Source organism: Polyodon spathula, chromosome 9, assembly GCF_017654505.1.
Source record: "Polyodon spathula isolate WHYD16114869_AA chromosome 9, ASM1765450v1, whole genome shotgun sequence".
Classification (NCBI taxonomy): domain Eukaryota; kingdom Metazoa; phylum Chordata; class Actinopteri; order Acipenseriformes; family Polyodontidae; genus Polyodon; species Polyodon spathula.
The window spans coordinates 31247624-31267400 of NC_054542.1; the positions used below are offsets into that span (position 1 = coordinate 31247624).

The 19777-nt window shown below is 35.2% G+C and overlaps 1 protein-coding gene across 6 annotated transcripts in view; it reads left to right on the top strand.

Annotated features, from left to right (window-relative positions):
• LOC121320660 (glycine receptor subunit alpha-2) overlaps positions 1-18276 on the top strand; it is a 37054-nt gene extending 18778 nt beyond the window's left edge. For all 6 annotated transcript variants that reach the window (XM_041259194.1, XM_041259198.1, XM_041259195.1 and 3 more), the window contains 4 exons: positions 1210-1347; positions 1729-1943; positions 12197-12346; positions 16764-18276. In XM_041259194.1, the coding sequence (XP_041115128.1) occupies positions 1210-1347; positions 1729-1943; positions 12197-12346; positions 16764-17042 (782 nt within the window). In that variant the 3' untranslated portion in view covers positions 17043-18276. The remainder of the gene's footprint in view (positions 1-1209; positions 1348-1728; positions 1944-12196; positions 12347-16763) is intronic.
• Positions 18277-19777: the final 1501 nt, after the last annotated feature.

Here is a 19777-nt window from a genome sequence, read left to right on the forward strand (position 1 = left end):
AAACACAAAACTATAAAATAGCTGTTATAACTAAAACCCTACCCTGTATTAAACCAGGGTTCTTTTGTTTTATGAAAAGGGAAACAAAAATGCATTTAAATTATAAAAGATCTTATTCTTCACTCATTCCAGAAAAAAATAAATAAATAAATAAATGAAATCATATTTATTGCTGATACTGTAGTCAATATTAAATAACTATGTGCAGGATCATGCTAAACTGTCAAAAAGTGTGCCCTTCAAATAAAATGACTGGTGTAATCAGAATTACTAAGATGCCAAACTGCAGAATCACATCACGCAATTTCCAAATGTAGGTTGCAAAATTTCAGCAGGTATTTGCAGTGATGTGCAAAGATGCTTGAATGTGACAATGTTTAAATAAGATAATAGGTCAGACATCATAATTAGAGCTTTCTGCGTGCCTCTTCTCAATGAATCATATGAAGAAAGCTGTACTCGAATGGATAAGGGTAAATTCATCAAATATGAAACAGGCTTTGTTAACAATTATTTCTCTAAATGCGTGACATTAAAACTGTCAATGGTTTACTTTGGAGAATTGCCCTTTGCCTGATTCTAGGTCTGTTTCGGACCCTTAAATGTTTATCACATTATTTTTTTCAAGGTATTTTTGCAGTTTTGCCATACTTTTCCCATTGTTATACTATGCATTTAACAGTTTACCCTGGTTTCCCATGCTTATTAATAAGCTCTTCCATAAGTGGTTATTCTTTACAAATCTTACCTATGCTTTACCATGCTTCCACTATGCTTTATTACATTTGGTTATGCCTTTACTGTGTTAAGCCTTTATAATGGGTCTCCATTTACATCCAGAGATTTATATATTATCTATATAATATATATATATATATATATATATATATATATATATATCAGATTATATATATATATATATATATATATATATATATAGACATATCTGACAATATTGTATTTCCAAAGATTCTGTTTAAAAACTGCCTTAGATGATGACAAATATCCACTGCGGAAAAGCTGAGCCGATCAGCCCCTTTCATTTTGTGACTGGCACGGTCCCAGTTTCTCCCATCTAGCCACTTTCTGACATGGCCAGAAGGGAGGGAAACAAGGAAAAATCCCATACAGTATTTATAATTGTACAGGGGAATTATCACCATGACATACTGCAACATAATACCCCCCAAAATGTTTTGTTTTCTTTAGTTGGTTATACAATGAATGATTTGATCTTTGAATGGCTGGATGAAAGTCCTGTGCAAGTAGCTGATGGTTTAACCCTGCCACAGTTTATCCTGAAAGATGAGAAGGAGCTTGGTTACTGCACAAAGCACTATAACACAGGTATGTTCTGTAGTTCTTAAGTTCTTCACAACTTGCCTCTCTTCCAACTAAAGCCTCTCTGGTGTAAAACAACCAAGCTCATGTAAATGACTGTAATATAAAAGTTAAACATCCAGTAGGGTATCTAGGTTAATATGATGTTTTATAAGGGTTTTAAGAGTTTCAAATGGGTTCTTCTGTTATCCCTCTAAATGTGAGACATACATACCAAATGACAGAATCCTCCAGGTAAGGTTTATGGAAATATTGTCTTTGATCGCATTGAAGAACCTTTTACATTGTGCAAACATAAACAGCCCCCCACCCCCACCCCCCAACTCAAACAGACATTTAAATTTCAAGAGAAAATGGTGAATGCTTGTTTTTCTTTCTTTTTGTTAGGAAAGTTCACTTGCATTGAAGTTAAATTTCACCTTGAGCGGCAGATGGGATATTATTTAATCCAGATGTACATTCCAAGCTTGTTGATTGTCATTTTGTCTTGGGTATCCTTTTGGATTAACATGGATGCTGCCCCCGCTAGAGTTGCCCTGGGCATCACAACAGTGCTAACCATGACTACTCAAAGTTCAGGCTCCAGAGCTTCTCTTCCAAAGGTCAGTCAACTGTTGCAAATTGCACTAGTCTCCTAGTTTTGTGATTTACCTGGGAATTAATTGCAGTGATGTATGCAGAGTCCATATGTTTGCAGCAATTAGTGATCATGTTTTCAAATGGCTGTTAGGACAGATAGTCTATTTAGGACTTCAAACATCTTCCCTTTTAATGGCTCTTGTTAAATACAAAGTGTGGATGGGTGATTTCTGAAAAAAAGGGTTGCCATGACAAAAGGCTCTATAATGTGATGTCTCTGCACAGAGTTTTCATTAGAGTGGCTTCAAGCATCAAACAGCATTGGCAGCAACATCCTTAGGGACCATGAATTTGACAGCCTGGGTCCACAGCCTTTTGTTCTCCTCTGCTTATTATATGTGATACACAGATGATATTATCTAGTGAGACTAGCTATCGATTAATTTAGAGTAAAATCATGATACCATTTTTTATGCTATCAGAACCCTATGATTTGGTGCTGCTTTAAAGTTTATTATTTCAAAGTTTGTTTTCAACTTAAAGAAACAAAAAAAAAACCATCATGACTTTTTAATTTTATGGATAAAATTTGCAAAGCTTGGAAAATCCAATTAACAAAACAAATGTAATTTGGGTGATTTAGCAGCTTGGAAAATCCAATTAACAAAACAAATATAATTTGGGTGATTTAGCAACTGATCAGATTACCAGATCTTGATGATATAATACACTCATTTTTTCTGTAATAATACTACTGGTAAATACATAAAGGTCCTATGAATAGTTATTTTAATGTCAACTGTATCTTTAAAAAAAAAAAAAATGAAGAATGAGACTATACAAATGATGTGTTTTGTGCTGGCATCGTATTTCTTCAACCCAAATCTAGTTATCTTCAAGGGCTTCTCTCTTCAGAAGTATTGTATTGATTTACAGGTCTATGATTTTTTTTTTTTAACTGTTGTGCAGACAAATAATTTTCAATGCATTTCATCTTTGAACCCCTGGAGTACATTTTGGCTCTCCAGAAGTTGTTTACCTTCCTTTATTGGTACAGTGTGGTCTGCCTAAAGGGTGTGAACTCTGCAAAGTGGTTCCTAATGCTTTCTAGCCATGTCACATAAGCTTTTACTATATACGAATGCCAGCACAGCAGAAGCTAAGACAAAAGCTGATTGTGTTTTGATTTTAGCAACTCCCTTGTCATGGCAAGTATATCAAAAGTTTCAGAACAACTTCAGGAAATTATCATAATTGAATAATTCTTTTCATGTGTGTAAGTAACTGAATGTTAACCTCTATTAAAATAACCAATGTTGTATTTGTATTGATAAGCGAAATTCAAGAATTGCATCATGCAGTGTATATATAAAGCATAGTGCTGATACCGCTGTACAAAAAGAGCCGGCTCCTTTGCAAGGAGTGTATATCGGGCTTATGTCTTTGTATGTGATTACGTCACCTACCAGCCCTGCTGCTGTCTTCCCCCATGCATGCTACACTCTCCCCTGCCAGCCTCCAGGCTACAGTCTGACGAATGCTTGCCAGGGTACCTTCGTCCACTCTGACACCAATGTAGCGAAATAGGTTCCCGCAGGCAGGCGCATCAAACTTGGCAAGGCATTCCACACACAGACGGAGGGTGGGCGCGAACCCGGGACTTCTCGTACTGAAGGATAGTGCCGATACCGCTGTACAAAAGAGCCGTCTCCTTTGCAAGGAGTGTATATCAGGCTTATTTCTTTGTATGTGATTAAGTCAGCTACCAGCCCTGCTGCTGCCTTCCCCCATGCATGCTACAATATATATGCTAAACGCCAAATGTTAAAGAGAGAGAGAGAGAGAGAGAGAGAGAGAGAGAGAGAGAGAGAGAAATTAGCATTTTGATCACGTCACCAGAGCCTTGACATAATACTTGACCATCCCAATACAATGTGCAGCAGCAACGCAGAGCAGATGTAAGAAATAAAACAGCATTTTTCCGTTCAGGAAATAAAGCAGAGATTTGGAAATTTAAAAGCTGTTTTGTTTTTTTTTTTGTTTTTTTCTGCTTCTGTAACATGCATGACTGCTCATGAAGGTCAGAATAAGTTTCTCTACTTTACTGTGATTCGAGTCCTGAGTCAAGACCAATTATTTTTCCATAGTGTCAGCAGTAGTTGACATAAACACAATGAAAAAATATGATCTGTCATCACTGATAGTAATCTGAAATTTATAGTATTATCTGTATCACTACAGCCAAAAGATAAAAAAATCTTGGGTCCTCATGCTCAATTTAATCAGACCTATCTGTGCTGGTGTTCTATCAGGACATATAAATATAACAGCGAAATTGTCCGATGTCAGACATTTTACTTTTAGAGCTGGCATGAATGACGGATAGCATTTTACATTTGTTTTGGCCCAGTCAACTTTAAATACTTCCTTATCTTGGATATATACCAGCCACCTTGGGCTTTGGGAATACAGCTGATACGCTTTAGGGCCATCAAGCACAAAGTAGCTTTTTGTGGCAGCTGTTGAAGCACCAGTTTAAGGTGAGATTTTCAAACATTTTTTTCACATCAAAACTGCTTAGATTTTATGGCTTGAAGTTAGTACCATGGCAAAAGCATAATGAAATCTTGGTAAATCACAGATAGGTGAGGTAAAATATAGTAAACATTTCATAGAGCATGGTAAATACATTATATAATAGTAAATTGCATAATTACTGTATGAATGTATGTGGGATGTTGTTTATATATTCATATTGTGTAACAGGTAGCTGTGCATCAGCACAAAGGTAACTTCTTTTAAAATAAAATGAATGACTTAAAAAAATGTGCACGAGATCCAAATGGTAGTCATTTCTTCAAAGGCTTTTGTTCAAACAGTACACAAAGTCAGAACAAGCAATGCTTTATGAAAACATTAATGCATGTTGACACAGGTAGGTAACAGATTTCTAGTATGTAATAAGATTAGAAAAAAAAAAAAAAAACACGGCACGATGATGGCATTCACATTGCCATGTTTTTACTGCAAGAATTGCATGACTATTTTTTCAGTTTCATTACAGTGTTTATGAATGCCCTCCTGTTGTATATGTAGAATTGTCAGTATATGGTAACAATGTATTCTGTTTGTTCATACTGTACTTCTGTTTTAAGGTGAGCTTTTTACAGTAGAAGGCAGTGGCACTGCTCAATTCAGACCCATGCACTTACAGATGTAGTTTAAGTGTTCCACCATTCCACCTTATAAAAGTGTTTTTTTTTTTTAATTGCTTGAAACAAAATAATGTAGTATCTTGATATTTTAAGAAAGTAAATAGCGTGTGCTCACCATTTAATTGACTTCTGACATAATATGACGGAAGATGGCAGGTAACACTTTAGTTTAGGGATCCGTTATAAGTGGATAATAGTCTTATTATTTCGACTCGTATTCTGTAATTGTTAATAGCATAATTAATAACATATTTATAGATTGTTTATAATCACTTATATCGGATATCATATAAGATGTCATGCTGGAGTTCTTGTTTGGTAAAATAGAATAGCAGTATAGCAGCAAATGACTGATTTAAATACCATTAAACAAAGCTTCCAATCAACAGAATAGCACTGAACTACATGACTGAGTAAGTAACTGTGGCTGGTGTTTGTTGACTAGATAGGGTTTGATATCTTTTGTACAAGTCATTAATTCAGTAGCTCAGCATCAAGTGTTCAGCTGTAACAGATTTATATGTTTCATACTCCCTCCAGGGTGTGGGATATTACATAGTTTGCCTCCCCTGTGTGGTACTAATTGAATTTCAGATTAATTAGGATTTTCTTATTGTATATCTATGCCCACCCATGTAAAATAATCAGTAGTCAGTAGCTGCAATAGTTTGTCTAAGTCAACTTTCGCAGGGGGCTTGTGATGTCATTTTATATACAATATTGTGTTGTTTTTTTTAAAAAGGAATTGGAAAATCATGTGATTTTTTTATATTTCACCACCATCTTAAATAAGTAATTTAGAACATAATTGTATTGTAATTAAACCCAATTCAAAATTACTTCAAAAGGATGTTCCTAGACCTTAGATGTATTATTTTTAACTGGTAGTTGTAAAGATGGCAGGCAGGCTGAAGCAGATCTGGATTGTAGCACAGTGAACATTTTTTAGTAGTCAAATGCTTCAGGTCATACATTTAAGAAATCTGTTCTCAATTAACAACACTACAATGTCTGCTATTTTAAAGCCAATTTTAAGATTGCTTGAAAAGCAATCCATTTTGTTAATTGCTTTGCTATTTTTAGGATCATGTTCCATAAAAAAATAAAAAATAAATAAATACTAGATAAACAGCTTACTCCAAATGGCTAGCTGACAGGCTTATCATTTTGCAAAACATTCTAGAGGTAGCAATGGGTAGGACAGTGTTTTACAGTCATGCCACTCCTTTTCAACAATAGAACCTGATCTAAATCAGACACGATCTAATATAAAGTAAGATATATCATCAGCATTTATGATTCAACTGAGAAAGTTGTTTAAATGCTTTTTATTGAGCATGTATACTTATGAATGAGATAACAAAACAAGATAAACATAAAAAAAGTTAAATGTACTGTCATTTACTAAAATAAAAAATAATTATTATTGAGGTGAAAGCTGGTAGAACATTTTATCTTAACACTTTAGTGTCTGGGTGCATACACACAATAATAAAACTTAATACAATATAATAGCTACGTAACAACCATGAGGTTGTATCTGGACATACTGTAGAGAGAGACCTGCTTCTTTTCATAGTTATGCTAAGAACAGGAGAAATGTAACTTTATTGGATCTTGGAGGAGTTTTTTTTTTGTTAACAAAATAGTTTGTTATAACTGGTATAATATCAAATGTTCCTCAACACTGACAGCTGAGTTACTGTTTAGTACAGTATAGTACAGTAGAACCTCAAAGTTACGAACCCCTTGGGAATGGAGGTTGCTTGTAAGTCTAAAATGCCTGTAACTCTGCATATGAGCTTTCAGTGATTATAATAAATGTGTGCACCTGCTATCTACAGCCTTAATTTGGAAAATACAACACAGTAATACAATAATATTGTTATGGTTCTTAGTCTTTAAAACGTTACTATAAATGGAAATTCTACTTGTTTCTTTTGGTGTCATTTCATGTATGTATTGTAATGAATTATGCTAATCATAGAAATGTAAAATAGCAATACACCATAACAACATATTATATGTTATGCCAATACAGCAAAACTGCATTTATTTGTTTATTTTTTCATCACAAACTCAACGCGTACTGTATGGTCTAAATAATATAGAAAAAATGTGGCTTTGGCTAAAACCTTTTACTGTTGACTTTCCGCTCGTTTTCTGTGAAGCCTGGTTGTGTTGGCAGTGTTATAAGAATAGATTATGTGCCTGTGGGGGAAAGGTTCACACAAAACCGTCCTAGTTTAACAAATCTGTATTGTATCATGGTCACTGATGAGGAAACACTTGGGTGATAGCCATCACCACCACACAGAAATCTATTGAGTGAAATGCAAATTAAGCAGATACAAAAAATAAGTAAAGGGTACAGCACAATAGTTGCAGGGCTGGCAATGAAAAAGCAGAAGAATTTTTTCAAATTCAGAGGTTTATTTTCTTCTAAAGGATGCTGGCCAATGACATTGTGCTGTGTTTACAAATGTCATGTTTTTTTTTTTTTGGTATTGGGGGCCCTGTTATTTGTAGCAAGAGCAAAATCAATATTTCAAAAGAATAACTGTTTTTTTTTTGTTTGTTTTTTTTGTTTGTTTTTTTACAGCAAAGCAAAAATCCTACTGACACAATAGTTTTATTCTTTAACAATAATGTGTTTTTGCCTTTGCTTTTTCACTGACATCAAAATGCTGCCCTATGTTTAATGCCTCAGCCCTGCGTTTTGTTTCATTATCTGCCAAAAATGTTTTTAGACATCTAGATATTACGTATAAAAAAATCTGGGAAAGGAGAAATCTTTTAATAGCACTGTAACAGGGTAGCATCACAGCACAGGCTGGTTACCGGCAAGAATTAGACCCAAATGTACTGTATACACAGGTTTATTTAACAAAATAACACTAACCACAGGAGCAAAATAAACACGGCATGAGGGCCAAAATAAAAGGTGTAAACAAAATAACTATGTGTAGGCTGGGCCTTAGCCTTCACTACAGCATTGCTAAACAATACAAAAATCACAGCACAAACTACTCCAACAAAGGATTTTGCTTCCTTTTTATACATGTGGCCAGCTCCCCTTAGCACTCAATTACCTAATTGGAGAATGGCCACACCTGTGATTGCTGTCAGGGACAGATTTAACGCCATACCTGCCAACCTTATATTTTCCCATGCACCATTTACACCAGCAGGGCCTCTGCCCTGCCACACACATTTTTGATTTAGTAAACTGATGCAGCTGGTTAACACAGGTAGAGCCACTGGTTGAGCAAACATTCACTCAAGCCTGACAGAGTAAGATGTGATCTGATGTGGATTCTGCAACATCAGGTGCCTTTTTGGCAGGAACTTACATGCTGTATACAGTACATTTCTAAGGTAACTAATAATAACTAAAGGAAAAGTTTATTAGAGGGGATTTCCAATCAAATAATGTCTGCTTACTCACATGGGTCAATGATTGCTGTATGAGACCTTTGCTCTTGTCCCACAATTCACCAGCCTATCCTCAATTCATAGGCATGCATACAATTCATACACACACACACGGTTACTTAATTGCTATATCATTTTCCTACATGATTCATATGCATGTGACCATTACATATTGAAAAAAATGTACTTGGGATACCTGTGTGTTATATGAGTGAGCATTTTTTATATGCAAAATTTTAATAATACGTAGAAAAGGAAATGCGAACAGTAGACATGCAAAATAAAATATTTTAAAAGATTCTACACTCATCTCACATGACCCAATATGTTATTTATTCAAAAACAAATACATGAAATATAAACTTTATTTAGCATCCAATGCTGAAAATTTGAATTGATATATGCATTATAAAGACATATCTTTTAGAAATGAATGCTGAATTTAATATGTTTGCATTAAAATGTATAGAACTCATAACAATAAAACAGTCAATAAAAGTATATGTAATATTACTAAATTAAATTTGGTAACGTTTCAAATAGTTATTTAGGAGAGGTAACCGGGTTTAGTGATTTGTTCATGAATACACCCATCACAGTGAATTACCAGAGTGCATTATAGTTTCACACCGTATATAATGTCAAGACCCTATATCTGCTACTTGACTGTTAGAGCAAAAAGCTTGGTAAACCCACCTATTTTATATCTTGGCTAGCACTGAAAAATGTTTATAAAGCAATGCTTAATGGTTTCTGCTGCCGACTTATTTTCAAAGTAGCAGACGTTCCTTTTATCTTACTGAAAGGCTGACATGACCTAGGAATGGGAATAACACAACTGTGCAAGCGTGTGATGTGTTTGCGTTTAAAGAGATACAGGCAGTAGATTTTGATAAGCCACACAGTTCTCCATCTTGCTTGCTGCTTTTGTTTAGTTGCATTTCTTTTTTTATGATGCAGATTTCAGTAAATTTAATCTGTGTTCAGAAAGAAAGCTCCTCATTGTATTGAATTATGTGGATCCACATCCTCTGATGTACAAGAATGGTCCCTTTATAACTTTCCTCAACTGGACATTGCTTCCACCACATACCATCATTAATCTGTTCTTACAGAACTAAAAACCCTCACGACTGGTTTCAGAGGTTCAGAGTATCCTTGTAACCTTGAACTACCTTATTGAATTTAATCTAAGAGTAGTGCAAATCGTGGTATGTAAAACAAGATTTCAATCACAAATTGACAGGTAGACAACGAATATGATGAAGTGCATCTGAGCATAATAAATGTTTCAGATGCTCTTGACATCTTACCCAGTGCAAAACTAACTCAAACAGAATTTGGCAGTCTTACAACTTTTTGATGCCCGAAAGTTTGACCTCATTAACATGTGCAAACCACAACGCAATATCCATCAGTGTTCGTGTCTTCTTAAGTTAACGAAGCATTACAGTACAGAGAGTGGCTTAAGTTTAGTATCAAGTATCAAGTAGTAGTGTCAAGTATTTTTTTAAAGGTGTGCTTATGACTTTATTCTACTGCTAATTAGTTCTGGATAGGTTCACATGTCAATCTGGTTGCTGGTGAAGGAGTTAATCCAGCAGTGAGATAATCAGTGTTGTCACAGATACCACTGAAGGCACAAACACAGTCAAAACATCAATATGAAATTGCTTACCTCTTATGTTCCTGGCCTACCGGCGGTACTTTGCATTTACATTGGCTAATGCTGCTCTGTTAGCAGTTCCAGCATTTGGGCAACAGTCTTGGCAGTGCCAGTGCCTTTTGTCGTTATAACTTCATGACTCCCATATTGAGATACCCAGTATTATACGAAGTACAGAGATAGCCACAATTTTAATTCAAACTGGAAACAAATGTGCGCTGGATTATTTGATAACAATAAGAGCTAACAAGAGGCAATAAAAAATAAATCTTTGGCACTCCTTTAAGTACATAACAGGGTTAATATGTTTGCGGCTTTATTTAACAAACAGGTTTGTGTAAAACTGTAAATGGAAAGAGATTTAGCATCTTTATATGATAATGGCACATCACCAGCCCCTGGAGGGTCAATTTGCACCATTAAACTAACACTTTATTAAATGAGCCAGAGTGTTATAACAGTTCGTATTGCTAATAATGTAAAGTGTGTTTCCACATTTTCAATCAATAAAAGTCATGCTTAAGAATAAGCACCACTCCCATCTGAAAAAAAGTGTAGTACTGACCAACTATTGTTGCTCATACTGTATACCAATATTTAGCAAGTATTTAAATTATGTGAAAGATTTCACTTCTTGAAAGGTTCAGTATCCCTTTTGCAGAAGACCCAGACACAAGATTGAGGTGTTTTAATCACTTCCGTGCAATTTTATTATTACAGAAATAAGACAAACCAAACTAAAACAAACAAAAGCCTAACTCCCACCTCGAGTGCTCACTAAACTTGTTAAAGAAACAACCCTAAACTATAAAACAAGACGGCTAAGCCTTTTACAGGTTGCAAAACACACAGTTTTTGCAAACACAAATAAAGGTTAACACACACACAACCTTTTTCTAAACCACACATTTCTTCTTAATTACAGGCAGGTGACACAAATTAAATCAAAACAATTAAACACGTCATCAAATTAAATATATTAATTACACCTGTGTCTGTGTGAGCTCAGCCACACCCACACTCATTTATCCTGCACGGACAGAAATGAACTCTATCCCTGCCAGCCACCAGCACATTTTTGTCAGGCAGGGATTTGCCCTGCCACAATTACTATTAAATATCTTGTGTACATGTTTGGTTCCTTCATACCCATAGTTAATCAAACAGAAAACACAATACAGTGTATGAGTACCCTAATTATTTGTATTTTTATTTATTATTATTATTATTATTATTATTATTATTATTATTATTATTATTATTATTATTATTATTATTTTAATTTTAGAGTGACGATTATATTTGTATTTATTTTTCCCCCAATTTGGAATGTCCAAGTATGTTTTTTCTCCTCATCACACTGAGTCCCCATAGAGCACAGACATTCTGAGGGTGTGTGAGTGTCCTCTGATCTCACAAGCCTGAAGCCAGCTCACTTTTATGCCAAGCAATCCAGAGCAGAGATGGGTAGGCTACCAATCCCGGAGAACAGAGAAGTCCTACTTTTTATCCACTTAAATGTGCTTGATGTCTGGCCAGTGGCGTTTGCTGTTGCGCATTGAGGAGAAAAAGTCTCTGCTGGTTTCCCATCCCCCATCCCAGGACCGTCAGAGCCAACGTGATTCCCCCTTGGGAGTCCCCAGCAAAGTTCATCCTCTTTGCACAGCCTGGATGGGAACTGGCACTGTCCAGCTATGTGATTCATCCTGCTCTCCCAGCGGCAGCACTTTAACTAGATGAGCCACTCTGGGATTCCCCTTGTACGAGTAATTCTAAACAACTGAAGAATGTGTTCAATTAAATATCTAGGTTGTTAATTCAAGTTTTGTAACTTCAAATGGTGCTAATGACACCTTGGAGTAAAGGGGTTTGTGAATGTCTCCCTGTCTATTTAAAAGTCAAACTCCAGGGGGCAACCCCATGATGAATCAGTACCTACAGATCTGTGTTTATTTTCCAGGTTTCCTATGTGAAGGCTATTGATATTTGGATGGCAGTGTGTCTTCTGTTTGTGTTTGCTGCATTGCTGGAATACGCGGGGGTCAACTTTGTTTCTAGGCAGCACAAAGAGTTTCTCCGTCTAAGAAAAAGGCAGAGAAGACAGAACAAGGTAAGCTGACTTAAATTTAATGGAAAGTAGCAAGGAATAATTTAACGTAAATTTAATATCAATTGCATATCTATTAAATATTAATTTAACATTAATTTTATATGCAATTGCATATCTATTTAATATAAATTTATGTCACGCAATATAAAAAGCGTTAATTATTTATATTGTGAGGTTGTTTTTTTACAAACACATAAAACATAATATATCAAAATGTAGTGAAATTAAATTGGCAGTTATTGGTAATTTACTATAAGTATTAGGGGTTCTGAATAATAGGGCCACAATACCACTTCCAGTCGATATCACTTTAGCTCAGAAAACTTTGACAGGTGTAAACAGCACCCTAGCCTCCTGGGAAAGCTGGGTGTAGTTACCGTCCTTTGCGGAAAGGTGCGAGCAACAGGGTGACATTATGGCTTATCTGGTTCTGAAATCAGTTTAAAAAGGCACTTACCAGAACACATCATTTATAAATACAGCCCCAAATTATTATTCCTGTTCTTCGCATTGGTACTTTAAACTCAGCAGCACACAGACGTAAAGTGGTGTACAGTACAGTGTAACAATTTCTTATCCATATATGTCCCATTATTCTTTTTGCTTTTTAACTGTATCTGTTTGATTTTGCATGCTCTGTCGTTTTACTCTAGCTACATTGTGATTAAAAAAAAAAAAAAAAAAAATCATTTTGCTGTTCTCATTCTCTATGCTGCTCTTTGTTCTGCTATTCTGGGGACAGGCATTGGTTATTGGGCATGAAAGCGTTGAATCAGTACGCTGCATGAACAGCTTGCAGAGCAAAGAAACATCGACATATGGGACTTTGAATCAAACCAACAGCACAAGCTCCAGGGTAAAGTGCTGAAATGCACTGAAGCCTGTTTCTTGGTCCTCCTTGATGTCATACAGCAGCTTCTTGCTGGTTATGACATTGGATAGATCTGTGTCTTGTGGGTGCATGTCACACAGAATATCCCGTCCCCAATCATGGAAGCTGCAGATTGTTTTCTTATTCCCTTGTGTGCATTCATCACTATTGCATTATTCCAACCATTGCCTTAATGCTTTCATTGAACACTTGTCCTTGCAGTGCTTCTTAAAAAGAAGTACCAAATACAATTGGATATATGTACGCATTTCAAACTACTTAACTGTTACATGTATATTGCATGTTTCAGCATGTGATAACAACTTTTATCATACAAGTGAGGCCTAATAATGTCAGGCCCTCCTCACAGGTGTGGTAAAAGTTATTGATTATGAAATCACAATGGTAGCCAACGGCAACATGTTATCACACATGTGATCTTCACTGCACGTAATAACGTGATTTATTACACAAAATGTATTGCCACATGTGTTGCATAAATTAATTTTGTTTATTTTTGATAAGCATTTGTTACTAATTTCAAATGTGGGCTTATGAATACAAGGAAATGCTGATGAAAAGTACTTTGTGCATCGTGTCAATTTGAACCAGAATAAAATTAGATTAAGATTAGTCAACCAAAAAGCCTAGGTATTAAAGACTAATTAGCTTCATGTTTAATTTAATTGCTTTTCTATATTGCCTTTATTATTGTGTGTGGTTTGCTATCATTCGAAGGGGTTCTGGGTTCTGTTAGTCCAGTAAGAGTTATTATCACACGGTATGAAATACTAGGCTCCACTTTAAATAAGATTCTTCCAGCATTGATACCATTGTTCTGCTGATCCAAGTCCTTCTCAGTCTATATGACTTAGTAATCTGGTCTTTGTTAAACAGTGCCTGTCCAAGAGCAGTCAATATTTCATTTGATGCTTATGACAATAGTCACAAAATACAAACAATATTGATAAAACAAATAAACATGGGAATCAATAGTCAGCCAGTATATCACTTTACTATGTGTGTTTGCATTACCGGTGACATTTTAGAAATGTCTGGAAAATCAATTGCATCAGAATTATATTTCTTGTATTGAAGTTTGTGAGTGTATTGTGTTGCTTTCGGTCAATGAAAATGTGCTATTAACTGTTTTTTTTTTTGTTTGTTTTTTTGATTGGTGAGGAAATAGTAAGAGGATTCCAGCACCTCTGGTCTTGCTCACTGCCCTGCAATTAGGATCGTTCCAGCACATTTACATTAGACAGTATCATAATGTATAAGTCTGAGGCCCAAAATACTAAGGTGCCAGTTTTTTCCAGTACTTATCCAGTTCTGCTTGTTGATTAAAACACATTAAAACAATTTCATCATAAATATTTCAGATCTGAACAATTAACTGCTGTCACGGCCGGTAGACAAGGTGCTTTTAATGCTGCTGAACTAATATCCCTTTGCAGTTAAATTTCTTCTATTTTTTTTGTTTTATCTTATTATAAGTGTTGGAATACAAAAGCAGTTTGTTCCATTATCGCCCCCAAAATAATATTGTCAAAATGAAATCCACCATGGGCCCACACATTTAAATCAGAATGCCCAGGTGTGACAGAATATATAGTAGCGTGCACAGGGGAAGGCAGCATCACGGCTGGTTGGTGACGTAATCATTTACAGAGACATAAGCCCGATATACGCTTCTTGCAAGGGAGCCGGCTCCTTTATACAGCGGTATCGGCGCTATTCTTCGGTGAGAGAGGTCCCGGGATTGTGCCCGCCCTCCACCTGTGTGTAGATTGCCTCGACCTCTGTGAGCCGCCTGCCTGTGGGTACCGAGATCGCTACAATATGATTGATTAAAAAAACGACTACTGAAGAGTAAATCTCTGACAAAATCCAGATAGAAAGTAACCTCGGTCCTAATCTGTTTTATTGAAACAGTGGTCGTGTTAACGCAAAATTTTGCGTCCTAGTTGCAAAATAAATCAATTTGATGGAAAAATATTTTGTTGTGCATTCACTGGATGCACAGAATGGAAAGGCACGCAGATGTGCATATTTGTGGTAATCTGTTACACTGCAGCAATGTTTAAATGATTAAATGTTTTTAAAAAAAAAACTGTTCCGCAGTATAACAGCATTGATTAAGGTACACTCCAGTCCTGTAGGTGGCAGCAATAAACCTCATATTTGGCTTTGCCAGCAATATTAAGGATATTTACTTTTAGGCCCTGTCCACACTACATAATCCGATCATGAAAACTGTTGTCAAAAACGTTTCAATTTATCCATCTCAATTGTGTCCAAACTAAAGTACTGTTTCATGTTTAGTCTGGCGTAATGCTATTAGAACAATTTGGTTACAGTTCCAAGCAGCGCAATGAACATTGGAAATTAGTCTACTGTTAGTATATATAACAAAGAAAAAAGTGTGTCTGTGTTTCTATGTTTATCAATACACAGACAGAGATTTTTTTTAACTAATACATGCCGTACAGTTTAAAAGTTTCTAAAAATGTTCTAAAATGTACATCCCTGGAGTTTATTAGCCTTTGTGTTAAAATGTATATTTGATGGATGTGACGCAGAATTTTGGGCATATGCGTTTCAGGAACACATGAAAAGAAAAGCTAGCGCGACCTCTGTGTATATATATAAAGAGAAAATTGGCAAAATACAAGTCTGCTTTTTGTTGCAGCTCAAGCTACTACAGCTCAGACTTTTGTACTTTATCCACAGTAGTAAATAATACAGTAAGTACTGCATATCATAGCAATGCTACAAATGTCAATATTTTGATCACATTGCTACCTGTGTCGGACTTTGCCGAGGGTAGAGGGAGGGTGGGTATAACAAGTGATAGATATCAAACACCACAAAAGCAAACCCACAGTGCTAGATCAAGTATAGATATGGAACAGTGTTTATAAAATGGCCGGAATAGGAAAATGGCAAGTGATGGAATAGTTAGCAGGTTTCAATGTCCGGACAGTTTATCTCCACAGAAAAATAACACTAGCTTTCCTGATAGAAACTTTGAAAGGATGCTGTGAATTATTATTATTTTTGTAGTTACAAACTAATTACACACTAAACATACAACTCCGTGTGTAAAAACAGTGTAACTACATAAAATATGAACTCCCTAAAATGTTCACTTTGTAAATAAACATGGGGTTGTATTGTAATTACACAGCCAACTGCATCATTCCCGAGTCATTACAATATTATTATATGAAATGAAAGACACACACAAAGTCATTTACTCTGAAGTGTCAATTGTACCACTTGGTATTAAAGGAGATTGTATATGTATTTGTATTAAAGAAGGAGGTTACAAAACCTAAAATAAACCATTCAGCACAAATAATGCTTGTGTATTGTTAAGTTTGTCACATTAACAGGCATATTTATCCTTATAGAAACTAATGACGCTTAACAGGCTTTGGGAGTAACATGCTTCATGCATTTGAACTGTAATGTATAGCTTTTACTGAGCTTTAAAAAGGCTTGGGTTCTTTTTTGTTCATCCTTTTCCCTTCTTATTGCTAGGATGAAGATATTATCAGGGAGAGCCGTTTTAACTTCAGTGGCTATGGAATGGGCCACTGCCTGCAAGTCAAGGATGGCACTGCGGTGAAAGCAGCACCTCCCAACCCCCCACCCCCACCCCCTAATGACTCTGATACAATTAAAAGGAAATTTGTCGACAGAGCCAAGAGGATCGACACAGTATCCAGGGCTGCCTTTCCTCTAGCCTTCTTAATTTTTAACATCTTTTACTGGATTACCTACAAAATAATCCGGAAGGAGGATATCCACAGGGAGTAGGCTGGCCTGCCAGCCTCCCTGGACTTGCTGATGCCTTGTATTGCCAAAAAAACAAAACAAACAAAAAAAAAACATTTCATATGACTAACTGATATCTGTTATGTCTTACTGTTTCTTGAGTGACAGCGCCTTCAGTAAAACATAAATTGGGAGAGTTCAATAACCCCCACCTATTATTTTCCAGTGGGTTTGTAGAACTAACAAGAAAAAAAAAAAAAAAAAAAAAAAAAACATTTCTTACAAACTACTAACGTTTACTCCAACAAAGGTAAAAGACTGATTGTTGAGTCCATTTTTTAGAATAAAAGTAAACAAAAAAGTAGAAGTAAAACAAATAAATCTATTTTTGTTGTTTTAAATGCTGCAGAACACAGTAAAGCATTTCTAGTGAATACAGTACAGTACAGAAAAGTTGAGAATGGACCAAATTTTACAAGTTAATATAGCCTTTGCTAAATTTGTATACCAAATCCACTGAGCTACAGTTGCCAGTAGTAGTTATATGGGGTGAGGGAGGGGGTCTTTTTGTGTGCAGAAAATCTTTCTTATGGAAACAAGAAACAAAAAATAATGTATACTATTTTGGTGGATTTTATATTTTATTTGGTGGAATTGTAAGGAAGGTTTTGTTGAGAAATCTAACACCATATTCCAGTCAGATTGTGTTGTTATCAACCAATGCACTTGCTTTTTATAATTTATTTTGCTTTGTTTTAACAGTACTTGTATATGTATCTCCAGGTGCCAAATAGTAACCTGTTGTGCTTTCCTGCACCATAGTATTTACTAAAAAAAAATAAAAATAATGTTTTTTTTTTTAATGGTGTAGTTTAAAATGAACATTAAACACAAAGCATTAATAGTATATATCTTTTTTATATTGGTGTAGTTGCAGTTGGTAGGTTTTGTAGGTAGGTCTGGTGTCCAAAATGTTTACAAACCAATGGTTTTATATATTCTTCCGTGGGTATCATTTTAAAGCGATCCTCTATCAATCTGAGATTTGAAAACTGTTTTGTGATTGCATCTCATTATCCCTATTCAGTGCTAGCAATATGTGTTTAGAATGATTGTATTGCATACAGTATTTTTTATGGAGGATGTTCTTTACACAGTATTAAAAGAGATTGTGCACTGAAGGAACTCAGTGTTATAATAATGATATCTCTAAAGTATTTATTTTAAACAATTGAACAATTCATCTTTGTTATAGTTCAATAAAGCTATGTGTGCTACCCAGTAATTTTATGTTTCAGTTTTCTTTTTCACTTACTGGGAGGAGGAGGACATCTTTACTAAGCAATAGCTGATTAAATTCTAATAAACATAACACTTTTAGAACCTAAATGCAGTTCTGTACATCAGTGTCAATATTATTTTTGAAGATTTCAAAACTATAAAACAATTTGTTTCCCTTTAAAGGCATGCTAATCAAAGTTTTATTAACTGTATCAATATTGTCACTGGTATGGTAAAAAGAACTGAAAGAATAATGTCAATACAGGTAAAAAGAGGTAAGAAATTTATTTTAAAGCATTAGTTAACAATCCATTGGGTGATACCGGGATGATTTTTTTAGAGCCTTTGAAAAAAATTACATTATGCCATAATAATCAACTTTAGATGTTTTTATACCTTTACTGGTTCTACAGTAAATTGACAAAATCTGATTCCTCTCCACTCTGTCCATTCATTTTACAATGACACACATCAAGAAGGCTCCTAATTATACTATCAAAGTCCTTACATTGTAGAATTTTAAATGATGCATGGTTGTGGCTCCTAGTCTTGGTTTCAATGAACATTCTGTCCAGTCTGTCTCATCTTCCAGTTAAGTTTTGCTGAATGTATACAGCTAGCTCATTGCAGTAATTCTCTCCTTTTGGAAGGAGGAAAGCTGAAACAGTTCCACTACTTTAGCTTGCCAGCAGCTAAGAAATGCTTTCACAGTGACCCTGTCAGACGGAAACCCGGGAGCATGTTGGAGGTTGTTGTTTGGCTGCTGCAGGCTGGGGACGACAAGATGTGAATCAGCCATGCAAGCAGAAAAGCAAAAATAAATAGTTGCCATGATTAAGAAGACAGAAATTGCTTCATTCCGTGTGTGATTACGATGTGTTGTTGACTTCTTGGAGTGACCCTTTAACATTTTGTGTAAGAGTAGTTTCTGTCTCCACGGGGGAAAAAAATAGAGAAGCTTGTGATTTACATGAAAAAATATATGTGAAATATGTAGTAACTGTAGTACAACCAGCTTAATGCCAGTTTAGAACAGAAGGGTTACTGATAATACCTTTCCTTGAACTAATAATTAAAAACCTTGGTTAGCACTCTATTTTCGTTGTAAATGTGGCCAATCATAGCAAACAGAATAAAATACAAATGGATATATATATATATATATATATATATATATATATATATATATATATATATATATATATATATATATATATATATATAGATAGATAGATAGATTATTTGAAGATACTTTATTTAATAAGGCAATCCTAATGTGAGGTAAAGACTTAAACAAAGCTCATTTATGGGGGAAAACGATATTGTGCACAATTTGATAGGAACAATTCCTTTGTATTATAACATACCTGCAAAATATTTGAAAAGAAACCTCCGAAGCAGTAAAAAAACATTGCTCTTCAAAACAGAAACTGCTATCAAACAGGATTTCTTTTTTTCTGTTCACGTAGCAGAAGTTGTTCCTATGCTTTCTCTGT